Here is a 14009-nt window from a genome sequence, read left to right as displayed (position 1 = left end):
TTTCCAAAACAAAAGGTAACCTCTATAATCTCTCCTTATTGTTATTTATAACAATATCAACTACTTTCTAACTAACTCTCAGTAACCCACTAACTAACTAATTAATGATGTTACTGTTACCTATCAATATCTCTTAACGCTGCTATATAAAAATTAACCAAACACAAACTAAAATATATAATGAAAGCATTGCAAGCACCTGGTTTAGAGAAACTTCGAGCAAATGAAGAGCTTTTCCAAAATTAGAAAGAGAAAAGTTATCCCATGCAAGTGTCATAGTCAGAATAGAAACACTTTCCATCTCATCTAACTCAACCTGTCATGACAAAAATTACAGTTTAAATGTCAGTTTTTTTTTTTGGTAAGGTTTAAATGTCAGTTATGAGACCATCAAACATTATTATAACTGTGGTGATGATAAAAATACCTGCTAAATAATTATTAGAATGAAATACAACAGGAAGAATAAAAGAATATATAGTCAACAATTCACATTAATATAAAGGCTATATAATACTGATAAAACTATACCTGGGGGATGAAAAAGCTAAAACAACCATCCTCATGATTCATGGAAATTGAATCATTATCTAGATTAACATCCATAAAACCATAAGCTACTATATTGGTAGAATCAGTTGAGATGTATCTGCAGAAATAAATTCATTCTTTGGTTAGTGCAAAATATGTAAAATTTCAAGTATCACCAGATACCATACCATCACAACTAACTTATAAATGAAGTTCCATGGCACCTTTTTAAATACATAAATGTTTCCATGATCCACTGATACTACGGCAGGAACAACAACTCAAGTTCTGCTAAGATCCAATGCATTTAAAATTTTATAAACTCGCCTTCTCTCCCCTCCAAATTCTCCAATATACAAGAGGAGCCAAAACCAAGTTAGGATATAATCCCCTCCAAAAAGAAACCAAACAAATTTTAAAATAATCCCTTCACTCCCCTCTATTTTACCCCAACCAAACATTATTTTACTGTTGTGCCCTCCACTCACATTATAATTCTTATAGCCATATGTCTCCTCATCATTTCCACAAAGAATCAATAAATATTAACTTGAATCTCCAGCCATCATGGCCAGGGTGAAAAGAGTCAAAAGACAGATCCAAAAGGAACAAAAATTCGGTTGAAGTAACTGACCTATTGATCAAACTCTTGTTTCTGGAGGAAGAGTTTACAAAAGAAACAGCAGCACCAATGCCAAAAACTCCACGGCTTCCATTCACATACAGTGACTTACACGTGGGATTGTCCATGTTTTTGGATATAAAAATCAGAGGATACACTCCTGATGACTCCGGTTGACAGCAAAACCAACTCAATGCCTTCGGACTCGGAGGCACCATCACCTAAACAATCAAGCACACAAGTCCAGGTAAGAGAATATCATCATTCTAATATATTTTTCCCCAGCTTTCAGCTGATTTTCACGAACTCAAAGCATACTATAGAATATTCATTTCATTATTTGACTTCATTTTGAAGTTTTGGGGTTTTGGAGAATAGGGATAATAGGAGCTTAAATAATATTGATAATAACTTTTTTATTTTATAATAATATTGATAATAACTTGATAGTAACTTGATAAGAGTTTGATGCAAAAGAGTACACACTGATTCCTATCTATAGGGATACATAGATCCAGGATACTAAAAAATAGGAAAATTAGAAACTAAGAGATCATTTAATTTAATATATATTCTCTAAGATTAGACATTAATCCTAGGAAATAAAGTAAGATGCCCTACTATGATCCAAAGATATCATAAGATACTCTTAGTTATTGTATTTGTATCTCAACACATCGCAAAAGATTCAACTCTTCACAGTTAAATTTTAAACCAAGTGATTGGGCTCACTCAAGTGAAGTGGTTAATAAGCTCCCTTAGGACGAATCAATCGGGAGAACCTGAGTTCGATTCTTGGAAGGAACAATTATTCGCAGGCTTTACTTACCTCTCCTGGCTGAACTCCGCATTACCAGGCCCTTTTCTTTAGGAACGGGAGGGTTCACTCAAAAAGAAACTTACACCACTAACAAATATATTATTTTTGAGTTACCGTGATATAGTACGAAGTTTTCACCACCGTTAGTGATAACTAATCTCAGTCGGGGAACCGGTGGGGCACACGAGGTGAGTTCTCCCCATCCCAACCGAATTCTTTTCTTTACATACACATACACAGGAGTCAAGAATCGAACCCCCGACCACATAAAGGCCAAGACCCTTACCACTTAGAGTTTCAAGTATTGTAGTTATTGATTCCACATTGGCACAAAACAGCTTAGACATGAATAGGAAGAGATACCTGAAACCTAAGGAATCCACTAGAACAACTCGGCGGTGCAAGCTTCAACATTTCAAGAGCTTCCTTCAATTTCTGAAGTCCATCATCCAATGTAAGAGCAGGAGGCAAAGTCCGCGTAACGCAGTGCTCGAAAATGACTTGATAATCTTCAACGTCGTCGTTTAGAGGAAGTGACGCGTCGAATCTTACTCCTCCAGCAACATGAACTCTCGGAAGTACTGTTCGGGTGAGTCCAATCCCCAAAGGTGAAGGAGAAGGAGAAGAAGTGGAGGAATTTGAATGTGGGAAAATGAGAAAGAGTGAACCGTTGTAGAGGGTTGAGGATCGGAGCGCCGGTACCGGAAAATACATGATTAGATTTGGAGGGAAGAAGATAAGGAAACAGTGAGAAAATGAGTGTCGAATGTTTTTTTTTTTTTAGTGTGAAATGTATGTGGTGGTGGTTGCTTTTGATTTTATTTTTTTTTTGTTTAAATGCAATTTTGATCTTCATATTTTGAATTTTTTGAAGTTTTAGTCCCTTATTTCAAAAATCAACTTTTTAGTTCCCCTATTTAAGATTTTTTGTACTTTTGGTCCCCTACTTCATTTTGAGTCAATTTTCATGATGGGTAGGTAGATGACACATGGACACTACAATTACATGTGGCATTATTATTTATTTTATTTCAATAAATCATATTATTAAAAATTATTTTGATTACAGTAAAAAAATAATTATTTTGATTAATAAAATATTAAATAAATAAATTAAAAGAAATTAATCCCTAATTTTCCTATAATTCTTCACCATCATAGTTGTGTTCATTTTCTCATCTCCAAATCCAAATTTATTCGTCTATCAACAAAAAAAAATCTAAATTTATTCAACTTCATCACCAACCCCACCAAAATCTTTCTCCATTTCTTCCACTTAACTCCTCGTAACCAAAAATCTCACTAATGTCAACAAGAAATTTTTCCATGTTTTTCAATTAGGAAATCGTTCATTGTTTCCCAATATCAATAAAATTACCTATTTACCGTCCAAATTTATTTGTTCTATAACTTTCCTCATAGCATAAAACTCCTAACATGAATGAAAACCAACTCAACAAAACATTCCCTAATTTTGAAGATGGGATGAGAAAGAAATCTAGATTTGAGATGAGATGATGATCGTAGATGAAGAAATCTGGGAAAATTAGGGATATTTAGGATTAATCTCTTTTAATTTATTTATTTATTTAATATTTTATTAATCAAAATAAATTTTAATAAAATGATTTATTGAAATAAAATAAACAATAATGTCACGTGTAATTGTAGTTTCCATGTGTCATCTGCCACATCATGAAAATTGATTCAAAATGAAGTGGGGGACCAAAAGTACAAAAAATCTAAAATAGGGGACTAAAAAGTTGGTTTTTGAAATAGGGGACCAAAACTTCAAAAAATTCAAAATAGGGGGATCAAAACTGCATTTAAGTCTTTTTTTTACTTTTTAGTCGGAGTAATCAGTCATGGTATCCGATACAACACTAACAATTTCGGCATTTCTGTCGGTTAAGTTAGGATTTGTGGACGAGATTTAAATATTGATATATATATAATAATTTTAATTAGTTTTTTTTACTATATATAATTTAAATTTTTTTTAACTAAAACGTATTATAATTTTAATTTTTTTTTACGCAATAATTTTAATTAGTTTAAGTGCATTAAATTATCTCTAATTTATATTTTACGAAGCTTATGAATAATATGTTGAAATTATTTGGTAGTTATAATCTAATTTGATAATAAATTAAGAAAATTTCTCTTTCCCGTGTTTCTTTTATCCCCTCAATATTCATTTTTTGCCCCTATATAATTTTGAAAAATACAACTGAAGTTTTGAAAAATTCGGGAAACCTTACCGCTCGTTTGATTTCAGGAAACGTTTATCGAAGTTTCCTGATATAGGAACTGAATCGTAACTCCTATGTTCAGTTACATTTACTGCGAGGGTTTCACCTTCTTTCTCCTTTGCGCTTTTCAACCCTACTTCAACAAATTTGTTCAATTCTTACTTCAACAAAGTTCTCTACCTTTTTTATTCCTCTTTGTGTAATAGTTCGGGTCCCTTTTCGACATATTTAGTAGTCAATCTCGGCATTGTACCTCACGATCTTCTCTACCCCTCATTAGTGGAGTTTTTGCTTTTCGTGCGAATTGAACCACGTACCTTGGAGTTAAGTATGTGTTCAATGTATTCTCACTACCATTGTACTATGAAATGACTTCTAGGTTTTGTTCATCCCACGTTCTTGTATCAAACAAGGCGTCAACTCCTAGGACGTAGAGGAGAATTTAGACAAAAACAGTAGACTCCCGACAACTTTGATGATGTAGTGATTATGTAGTTTGGTGTATTTTTGATGATGTGGTTTGATTAGGCTCACTCAAAAAGAAAAACTACACCACTAATAAATATATTATTTTTGAGTTGTTGTGATATAGGTAGAAACTTTTCACCACCGTTAGTGATAACTAATCTCAGTCGAGGAATCGGTGAGACACATAAGGTGGATTCTTCCCCTCCCAACCGAATTCTTTCCATACGCAGAAGTCAAGAATCGAACCCCTGACCACTTGCTTAAACGGTCAAGACCCTTACCACTTAGACCAATTCATTATTCGTCAACAACTACCACCTCTATCCTTAAATATAAGACCCTTTTTCAGATTTTTCTTTGTAATTTTTTTACTTGGATTTGTGCACTAGGATTTGATGATTATGTATTTTTTAACTTTGGTAATTATGTTTTAGAGGTGTCTTTATTTTAAATTTAGTTTTGAATGGATTTAGAGTTGTTTGTTCTGGATTTGATAATTGTGATTTGTGATGCCACAAACACATCACATCAAAATTACGCAATAACGTTATATTAAAATACAACAACTATCGATTTGCAACAACATCTATAACAATATATAAAGGGGATAAGGGAGTTTGGGCTGAATTTTTTTTGTCCATTTTGCCCTTAACTTCCTTTATGGTTTTTTAATTATTCCATAATTGCCCTTAACTTTCTCTCTTTTTTTTTTATGGTTTTTTCATCTATATCTATTCTCTATACTATAATATATAAAATGAATACATGAGTTTTGGGGTAGAATTTTCATAATACCAACATTACCCTTGTTTTTTTTTAGTAGCAACAAAAATCTTTTATTAACAAACTCACCATAATATAAGGCGTATCTTTTTTTTTTTTTTGGGTACATAAGTTAGACACAGGCAGGCGCGTGCCTGGCCCGCTAGTTAGATATAAATACAACAATGTGCAGACTGATACCTTTGATAGTGTTAAACATAAATTGATATAATTAAATAATAATTTATATAACATATATTTATAGCAACTTTTTATATAATTGTAATGAATAACATTTTTGTAATATAACTCTTGATTATACTTTTCTATACAAAATTAACTACATTTTTTAGTTTGTGTGAAATGGTTAAAACAACTTATTTGTGGCGAAGGTAGCAATTGTTTTTACTAAAAACAATGTGATCACATGAAATACTTTATAGCTCAAAGAGCGGATTTATATTTACCTCGCGTTCTAAGACATGTATGTCTTCTTACCATTACACCAAATAATATAGAAGTTATCATCATAAAATGTTTTGAATGATATATTTGAAAGTTGTTTAATTTTTTTTTTATTTGAGTGATTTCATTTATTTTTTTTAAAACAAATAATTTCATAACTAAAGTTAGAATAAAATTTTGATAATACCTATTATTTATAATTGACTATTTTCTTTTTCTAAAACCTAAAAATATATTAAAATAAACAACAAATAAATAATTTTTTGAAGAGTAAAATAATTGTCTGTGTCAAAAGTAATTTTTTATCTATCTCTGACGAAATAAAATAGTTAAAAATATTTTATTAACTGTACTTAAAAAAAAAATATATTTATCAAAATTGTTATTACTAATAAAATTTTCTTAAAAATCATTTTAATGAAGCCCGTTAAACGCACTGATTGAATATCTAGTAATTTGTGTGAGCATATAAAGCGATTATTTTAGTGTTGAATTTATACATTGACTTATTTAGTTCAATCATTATTTGTACATACTTAGTTAGTTCACAATTAAAAATTGAATTGACATAAATCCAACTGTTTGTTGTATCTCAGTGTCTCTCATTCTCACACATTCATGTGTGGTGATGTACCTATGTATCTCAATCCGCTGTCAACTAAATCAACTTGCATCTAGTAGTAAAATAAAAGGGTAAACTAGTAAAGCTAAAAATAAACCTCACAAATATTATAAGACTTAAATATTACATTCATTTTTGTATTTACACACTTTTTTTTATTTAGTTCTTGTATCATTTTTTTTAAAATGCTCCTAGATATGTATATCTTGTTGATTTTCGTCCCTAACAATATAAATTAACTATAAATGCAGTTTTGTCAAAAAAAAAAACTATAAATGCAGTCATTTTTTAACGAAAAAGACGAAAATCAACAAAATTATCAATTAACTACAAACGTAATCAGTTTTTAACGACAGACACGAAAATAAAAAAAATTTACACACCCAAGAACATTTGATTTTTTTTTAAAAATTATACAAAAACTAAAACAAAAAAATGTGTACATACAACGATGAATGTGATATTTAAGTTATCTTATCTTATAATCTTATAATAACTATAACAAACAAAAGCCTTTCCAAAAAAAAAAAACTATAACAAACAAAAAAGGGAATCATCATTATCAACGCGCACAAATAAATAAAAAAAACACACCGCATAAACAAACAGGACACAAAACCTTTTCGATTCCTTTCAACGATTCATCTCTAATCTTCCCCACTTTTTTTCTGTTTTTTTTTATCCTTTTTTTAATTTTCCAGAGTCTCACACTTTTCTACTATTATTTTCTCTCTTCTTTCTATTTTCTTCTGCAATCATCTTCATTTTATTCTTCTTCTTCTTCTTCTTCTAATTAACCAGATTCCGATTCATTCTAATTTTCCTTCTCTTTCCCGAGAAAATTTCTCAACACTCATAATTAATTATGATGGATTATTGGATTGACCGATTCAATTCCATTGACTTTCACCATGAATCTTACCCTGCTTATGAAGATTTATACCTTCTCCCTTTCTTCGCTCTCTTCTTCCCTTCCATTCGCTTCCTTCTCGATAGATTGCTTTTCGAGGTACTCGATTCTAATCTCTTTTTTAGATTTTCTTAATCCCTAATTATCAATTATTATTGGATATTCTTCAATGCATTCATGTTTGTTTCTGATACGTTTTCTGTTTTCTGTTTTTTTTTTTTTTATAATTTTAATTAATATATATATTCGAAGACTATAGTACAGTGCCTTTTTATTTACTATATATGTATATGTATAAGTGATAGTTAGTTTCTGACACGTTGTTTTCTTTATATTACACCTGATTCAGAGTGAGAGTGCTTGTGAATTTGTTGAGTAATGTACGAAATAGAGGTGGTGAATTTATTGTAAAGTTTTCATGCATTTATGATACCTTTTTCTATCATTAAAAAGGTTGTTATTATAGTAGCATCAACTTTATATGTATATCTATTTATCTATGTATACACAATATATGAGAACTTTGGTAAAAGCTCTTTAATGTTGCTGTACCTTACTGTCTACATCTACAAGTATTGCCTCAGCAATTTTTCTATAGTGTAGCAAGTACTTACTATTTTTCTAGTTTTAACTTTTAAATGTAATGCATTATCTGGGTGCTACATTTAAGTCATATTGTAGTAGTTCTGGGTAATAATGTCAACTTTTTTCCACTTTTATTTTCCTCTATGGATGGAATTTTATAAAAAAAACCTATATTTAGGGTGGGTTTGATCTGCTAAAAAATAAGGGTCAGGACTTGACAATTCCATTTGTACTATGTTTGATTTTAAAACTGTTATTGGGTCTGGAAATATTGGGGGGTAAGAGACTGGACAAAAATTGAAATTCTTGTCCCTCACTAAACCACCTTTTTCTCTAAAACGCTAACATTTGTCCACCAAACATCGTACAAGACAACAAGTTGTTCAATACCTTAAAAAGTTTGTCATGTGTTGTTCTATCTTGTACTTACCTTTTGCAAATCTAATAGTTTTTTTTTTCTTAAAGCCTTGGGTTGCTTTGTTATCAAACTTTTGTGATGCCAAAATTACCCTTTGATGGGCTATGGTCATTCTTAATTTATGATTTTCTTTAGAATTTTTTGTGGTTATGTATAGTCAACCTGAAGGAATGAAATTTGCAGAAATTTGCAAGAAGATCGATTTTCGGAAAGGAGAATGGGAAGTTGGACTACCAGACAGATGATAGAAGAAAGAGGATTAATAAATTTAAGGAATCAGCCTGGAAATGTATTTATTATCTTTCAGCAGAGGTTCTTGCTCTGTCTGTAACTTATGATGAACCTTGGTTTACCAATACAAGATATTTTTGGGTAGGGCCGGGGAGTCAGGTCTGGCCAGATCAAAAGATTAAGTAAGCTTATTTCTTTACACGTCCAACTAATGTGGCAATTCAGTTGCAATGTTAATCTATAATTTGTTATCATTTTTCCTTTATATGAATTTTCTATTAATGTTAAGCTTGTTGATATATTAGTAGTGTCCTTTTGACGTTTCAGGTTGAAATTGAAGGCAGTCTATATGTATACTGCTGGATTTTATTCATACTCCATTTTCGCTTTAATATTTTGGGAAACAAGGCGCTCTGACTTTGGGGTTTCCATGAGTCACCACGTTGCTACCGTCATTCTCATTGTGTTGTCTTACATTTTTAGGTATGTTTTTCATTGACTTCAGTATGTCTTGTCATCCAAGTTTTTCCTGTGATTTTTATGGTACTCCTTATTTAAAGATTTGAATGTGCCAGTTGACCTCATAGGTTATGAGTTATGTACTATAATGAATTTTATTAACTTGCTGGGTCTTAATAGAAAACAAAAGGTAAAAGTAAAACACAATTTTAAAATTTGATTTCTTTTCTTTCTAACCAACGGAGACACACATGCAAGGGCACACATACACATGAGAGAGTGAAAGAACTCTGGACCTAATGCTGTGTAGTTCTATTTATTTGAATATATATATATTTTGCTTCAATAGTTTTCTATTACAACATTGTGTTTCTTTTCTATGTTTAATACATTCAGGTTTGCTCGTGTTGGATCAGTTGTTTTAGCAATTCATGATGCCAGTGATGTGTTTCTCGAGATAGGGAAAATGTCCAAATACAGTGGCGCTGAAACAACGGCTAGCACGGCTTTTATTCTATTTGTTTTATCTTGGGTCATATTGCGCCTCATTTACTACCCATTCTGGATTCTTTGGAGTACAAGGTTTGGAGTAGTTCATTTCCCAATTTACATTTTATATCTGCCTTCTATTATATTTTCTGGTCTTTACCTTTTTGTTATGTGGATTCTTATATTCTTGGTCAATAAATATATGATGTCCTCCATACATTATTATATACTTAATGAAAGTGAAAAAAATTACTGTTATACATTCTGAAAGGATGATGGCAGCTGTACTGGTTTAGTATTCCACCCCTCTAATTTTTCTTTTATATCTTACCTCTAAGGAGAATAGATTCTGTAGTAAGGAGAGTAGATCAGATGGAGGGTAGTCAAATCACTAGAGGCAGAGGAAGACCTAGAAAAACTATAAGAGGAACTATTAAGAAATATCTAGAGATTAATGAGTTGCATAAGGATATGGTATGATATATCATAGAATGTTATCGAGGTGTTTGATCCATGTAGCTGACCCCACTTAGTGGGATAAGACTTGGTTGACGATCTTACCTCAAATTTTCTTCATAATGGTTATATTAATGTATATTAGTGCCTTTATCACAAATCAAGTGCTTGGAGAAGCTTATTACTATTAGTGATTAATAGTATGTATTAGATTTAGGGTACAACAATGGTTCAATGTACTGTAATTTTGTAGAGCAGTTACGGTATTCATCCCTGTCAAATCATGCATGCTTTGTTATGAAAAATAAAAGATACTCGGTGAAAACTTTCCAATCGCAATAAGTACCTGAAAGAAAATTGATTTATGTTTTAGGAAAATTGTGAAGCCATTTTATTGGTATTGTTAGTTTCACTATAGGTTTTTATCAGTTTTTGGCATTGTCTTCCTGGCCTTGTTTCATTTAAGAAGTAGTGTTGTATACCCTTGGTTCTTATGACATATGTATGTCCCATTGAGATTCTCATTTGAACTGTTTTAAGAAGTAGTGTTAATATACTACTTGTGAATGGATGGATCCTCTCATGTGAGATTTTCACTTAATTAGCTCATGGTGAAAATTTTGTCTCTCCGTAAATATTCGTAAATTTTGGGTAGAGACCTACCTATATAATGTTTAAGAAAAGATAAAGGCACAATTTTCACACGAGAAGTTCTGTTACCTGACATGCATAAAAAGTTAAAGAAACAGAGCCGCGCTCGCATCTGCCTGGATCATTAGATTTACATCTGGGCCATTGCATTATTATTTTTATATTTCTTTCCCTGTCTCTGCCAGAGTTGTCTCCAGAAATTCAAATTTTGAGTGTAAATGGCCTTGGGGTTTATTGATAAAGACAAAATGGCCTGCACAACTTGTTTGATTGGTTGATCCCATGGTCCAAATTGTTTTATTCTAAAAAAACATGTCAATCAATCCATTCATGCTCTCCTTTTTATACTGCCCATTATTAGACATGTGAAAAATCAAGGATAAAGACATATAGGACTGTGGTTACTAGTTTTCATTGTTTTACTTTGACATAGAATTCATCTGAAAACATACGGAGACTTTCATTGAGGTAATGCTAGATGTTTTGTCTGAGCAGAATTATAAAATAAAATTTGTCCTCATGGGAATGTTTCTAAGTAAATCCTGAATCTTATATTAAGCATAATAAAAAAAGAATTTAAAGGATATGCACCATCAGTGTAAATTAATTTTGCACTGATAGTCAATAAGAATGATTCAATTTTTCATGTCACATCAAGAAAGTGGGGTGACATGGCAGAATACATAATTGTTATTGGTTGACAGTGTACAATTATTTTACAATGTAGGTGCATATTCCTTTTTCTCATAAAAAAACTTGTTTTCGTCAACCAAAATTTGACAATTCAATATAAGTAGTAATTCTAGATCTGTCCTTTGTTCATATATGATATAGCATTTTCTGTTCAAGTGTTTTACTTTCTTCTCTTTTTTTGCCAGCTACGAAGTTCTGCTCACCTTGGATAAGGATAAACACAAAGTGGAGGGTCCAATATATTATTATATGTTCAATAGTCTTCTATACTGCTTGCTGGTTCTGCATATTTATTGGTGGGTGTTGATATACCGGATGCTTGTTAAACAAATCCAAGCCAGAGGAAAACTTAGTGAAGATGTTCGATCTGGTAAGTTGAATGTGTGCCTGGCTTACTAGTCAACCTTTTGATGAAGTGAGAAAACTTCTGAAAATCATATTCCCTATGCATAGTATTTTAAATAAATAGAGAATGTAATGATGTATCATGATTGTAGAAGTTCTGGCTCGAGTTATTGCCAACTTAATCTGGAATCTGGATTCAAAGTGTAGGTTGACTTATGCTTGGGTTATTTATAGTCTTTTGATTTAATTCCCTCGCTCAATGGGGATTGAAGTTACTAATTGACAAAAGAATATGATGTTAGGACATCTTTGTGACATAATCCCTTCGATGTGCTTATCAAAGAATCAGAAATTGATTCTGTTTTATTCAATCAATCAGAAGTTGTTGCAGTTACAATATTGGCTTTAGTTTGTAAAAAATTTAAACCAAGAAGCTAGTTGTGTACTGCTTAACACAATTTCTTTAACTTGTTATGTGATCATAAACTGTTGCATTCTCTTTATGCAGATTCAGAAGATGAACACGAAGATTGAGTAGGAAAGCAAAAGCATTATGTAATCTTAAGGCAAAGGTGAAGAAAATGTTGCCATCACTCTTTTCAGTACAATTTTTGTTAATGAGTAAAATTCATGTGGGTCCTATCAATTAAGAAAATGTCACCCAATAGTGTGTTCAAAAGAGTATGTAAGGAGTTAGGTAGTTTCATTCCTCTTTTTACGAATGCATTTTTGAATTGCTGGTAATGTCAAATTGTCCATATTTTGTTAAAAATAGGTCAAATTTCCCATAACTATTTTAACTATAAACTAAAAGTTATAAATTTATTTACACCACTATTTTTAACAATTGAAGCTTAGATAGAAACTTCAGAAAGAAAACGGTTTAAGCCTTTGCCAATCTCGTTTTCAATTCCTGTTTCATCCCTTTGTATAATCTTTTGTGCTAGCATTACATTATGGTACATTAGCATTGGAAGCCTAAGATATTATATAAATTCATGTTTGTTAGGTATTAAGATAGAGAAATTCAAAACGATATACAACTGCAATTGTTTGAAGTCAATTATGTTTAATGGCCTTTTTCACCGTCCTTAAGGGAAATGCTGTGTGGTTTTATTTCTTGCAGATGAAATGGTTAGCTCCAAACGTTTTATGTGCCTTTGGCCACAATGTTAATCATTTTCAAATGTTCATTCAAATTGGAGGGAATTGTATTTATACCGATTCGAGAATAGACTACGGAGCTGATTTAAAGAGGAGCAAATGAAGAGAATTTTGAATCTTCTAAATTATTGGTGTATGCAGCACCACCAGAAGTTCAGGTCTGCTGCATGCCATTTTGTTATAATGGTTTGACTTGCTTGAATATTTATCCTTCAATATTCAATTCAAAATTTCACAAGTTTGAAGGAATGTGACCATTAATGTACACTATTTCTTGCACAAATGTTATCCTTGGTTTCCACATTGGAGAACAAAATTGTTGTCCTCGATTTGCACAAATTTTACTGGTCTTGTTAAACTTAAATGTTGACTTTAGGATTTTATTCTTTATTCTAATTTATTAAAAGAAGAAAATGTTTATTTATTATAGTATAATATAATAAATTAGACCTCTTGACCAAAAAATAAATAAAAACTAGACATGTCTTGTGGACACTTCATATGGCACATCATGCAAATTTTCTGACATCAGAGAATATGTGAGGTGGTAGCTTCTAAAACATATCTCAATTCTAACCACTCACATTCTATTTCTGTTGTTGCAATTGCAATGTTACAATGTAGTAATGAAAACTGTTCATCTCCCAACCACCACTTCCAGAATGAGAGGTAGCAAGTTTTAATGAGTGGTCACAACTCTGGACCACCATGGAGCAACAATTATATATACTACAATATAATCAAAATAAGAACTCCTGCATAAATCGTTTTATACATTGGTTTATACAAACAACAAAATCTGAGACAAATTTTGGAGATTACGGGTAAATAATATTGTTTGCAACCTATCAAATAGTTCTTAGGAATTGACGTTGCCTGGTCTACTTTAGGCATTGCAATTAACCAATGGAAGTATGTTTTGGATATTGTAACTGAAATCATGATGCTCGATTGTTGTCCTATTGACACAACTATCTCGTTGTTACGAGACCTGATGATATCACATTTGTATTTAGTGTTGTAAGTCAGTTTCTGAATGTCCATTGTGAACATTGGGTGTGGTCGT

At 31.5% G+C, this 14009-nt stretch overlaps 2 protein-coding genes across 2 annotated transcripts in view; one reads left to right on the top strand and one right to left on the bottom strand.

Moving 5' to 3' along the window:
• LOC123924451 (protein PHYLLO, chloroplastic) overlaps positions 1–2768 on the bottom strand; it is a 28881-nt gene extending 26113 nt beyond the window's left edge. The window contains exons 1-4 of the mRNA XM_045977346.1: positions 2337–2768; positions 1166–1374; positions 532–649; positions 200–316 (exon numbers count right to left, since the gene is read on the bottom strand). Of these exons, the coding sequence (XP_045833302.1) occupies positions 200–316; positions 532–649; positions 1166–1374; positions 2337–2687 (795 nt within the window). The 5' untranslated portion in view covers positions 2688–2768. The remainder of the gene's footprint in view (positions 1–199; positions 317–531; positions 650–1165; positions 1375–2336) is intronic.
• A 4308-nt stretch (positions 2769–7076) lies between these two features.
• Positions 7077–13370, top strand: LOC123924450 (ASC1-like protein). The gene is made up of 7 exons (XM_045977344.1): positions 7077–7551; positions 8639–8868; positions 9014–9169; positions 9542–9727; positions 11620–11804; positions 12288–12351; positions 12906–13370. The coding sequence occupies exons 1-6, from the start codon at positions 7408–7410 to the stop codon at positions 12311–12313; spliced, it is 927 nt and encodes a 308-aa protein (XP_045833300.1). The 5' UTR covers positions 7077–7407; the 3' UTR covers positions 12314–12351; positions 12906–13370.
• Positions 13371–14009: the final 639 nt, after the last annotated feature.

Source organism: Trifolium pratense, linkage group LG4 (genome assembly GCF_020283565.1).
Source record: "Trifolium pratense cultivar HEN17-A07 linkage group LG4, ARS_RC_1.1, whole genome shotgun sequence".
Classification (NCBI taxonomy): domain Eukaryota; kingdom Viridiplantae; phylum Streptophyta; class Magnoliopsida; order Fabales; family Fabaceae; genus Trifolium; species Trifolium pratense.
This window is presented reverse-complemented; position numbering and strand designations above follow the sequence as displayed.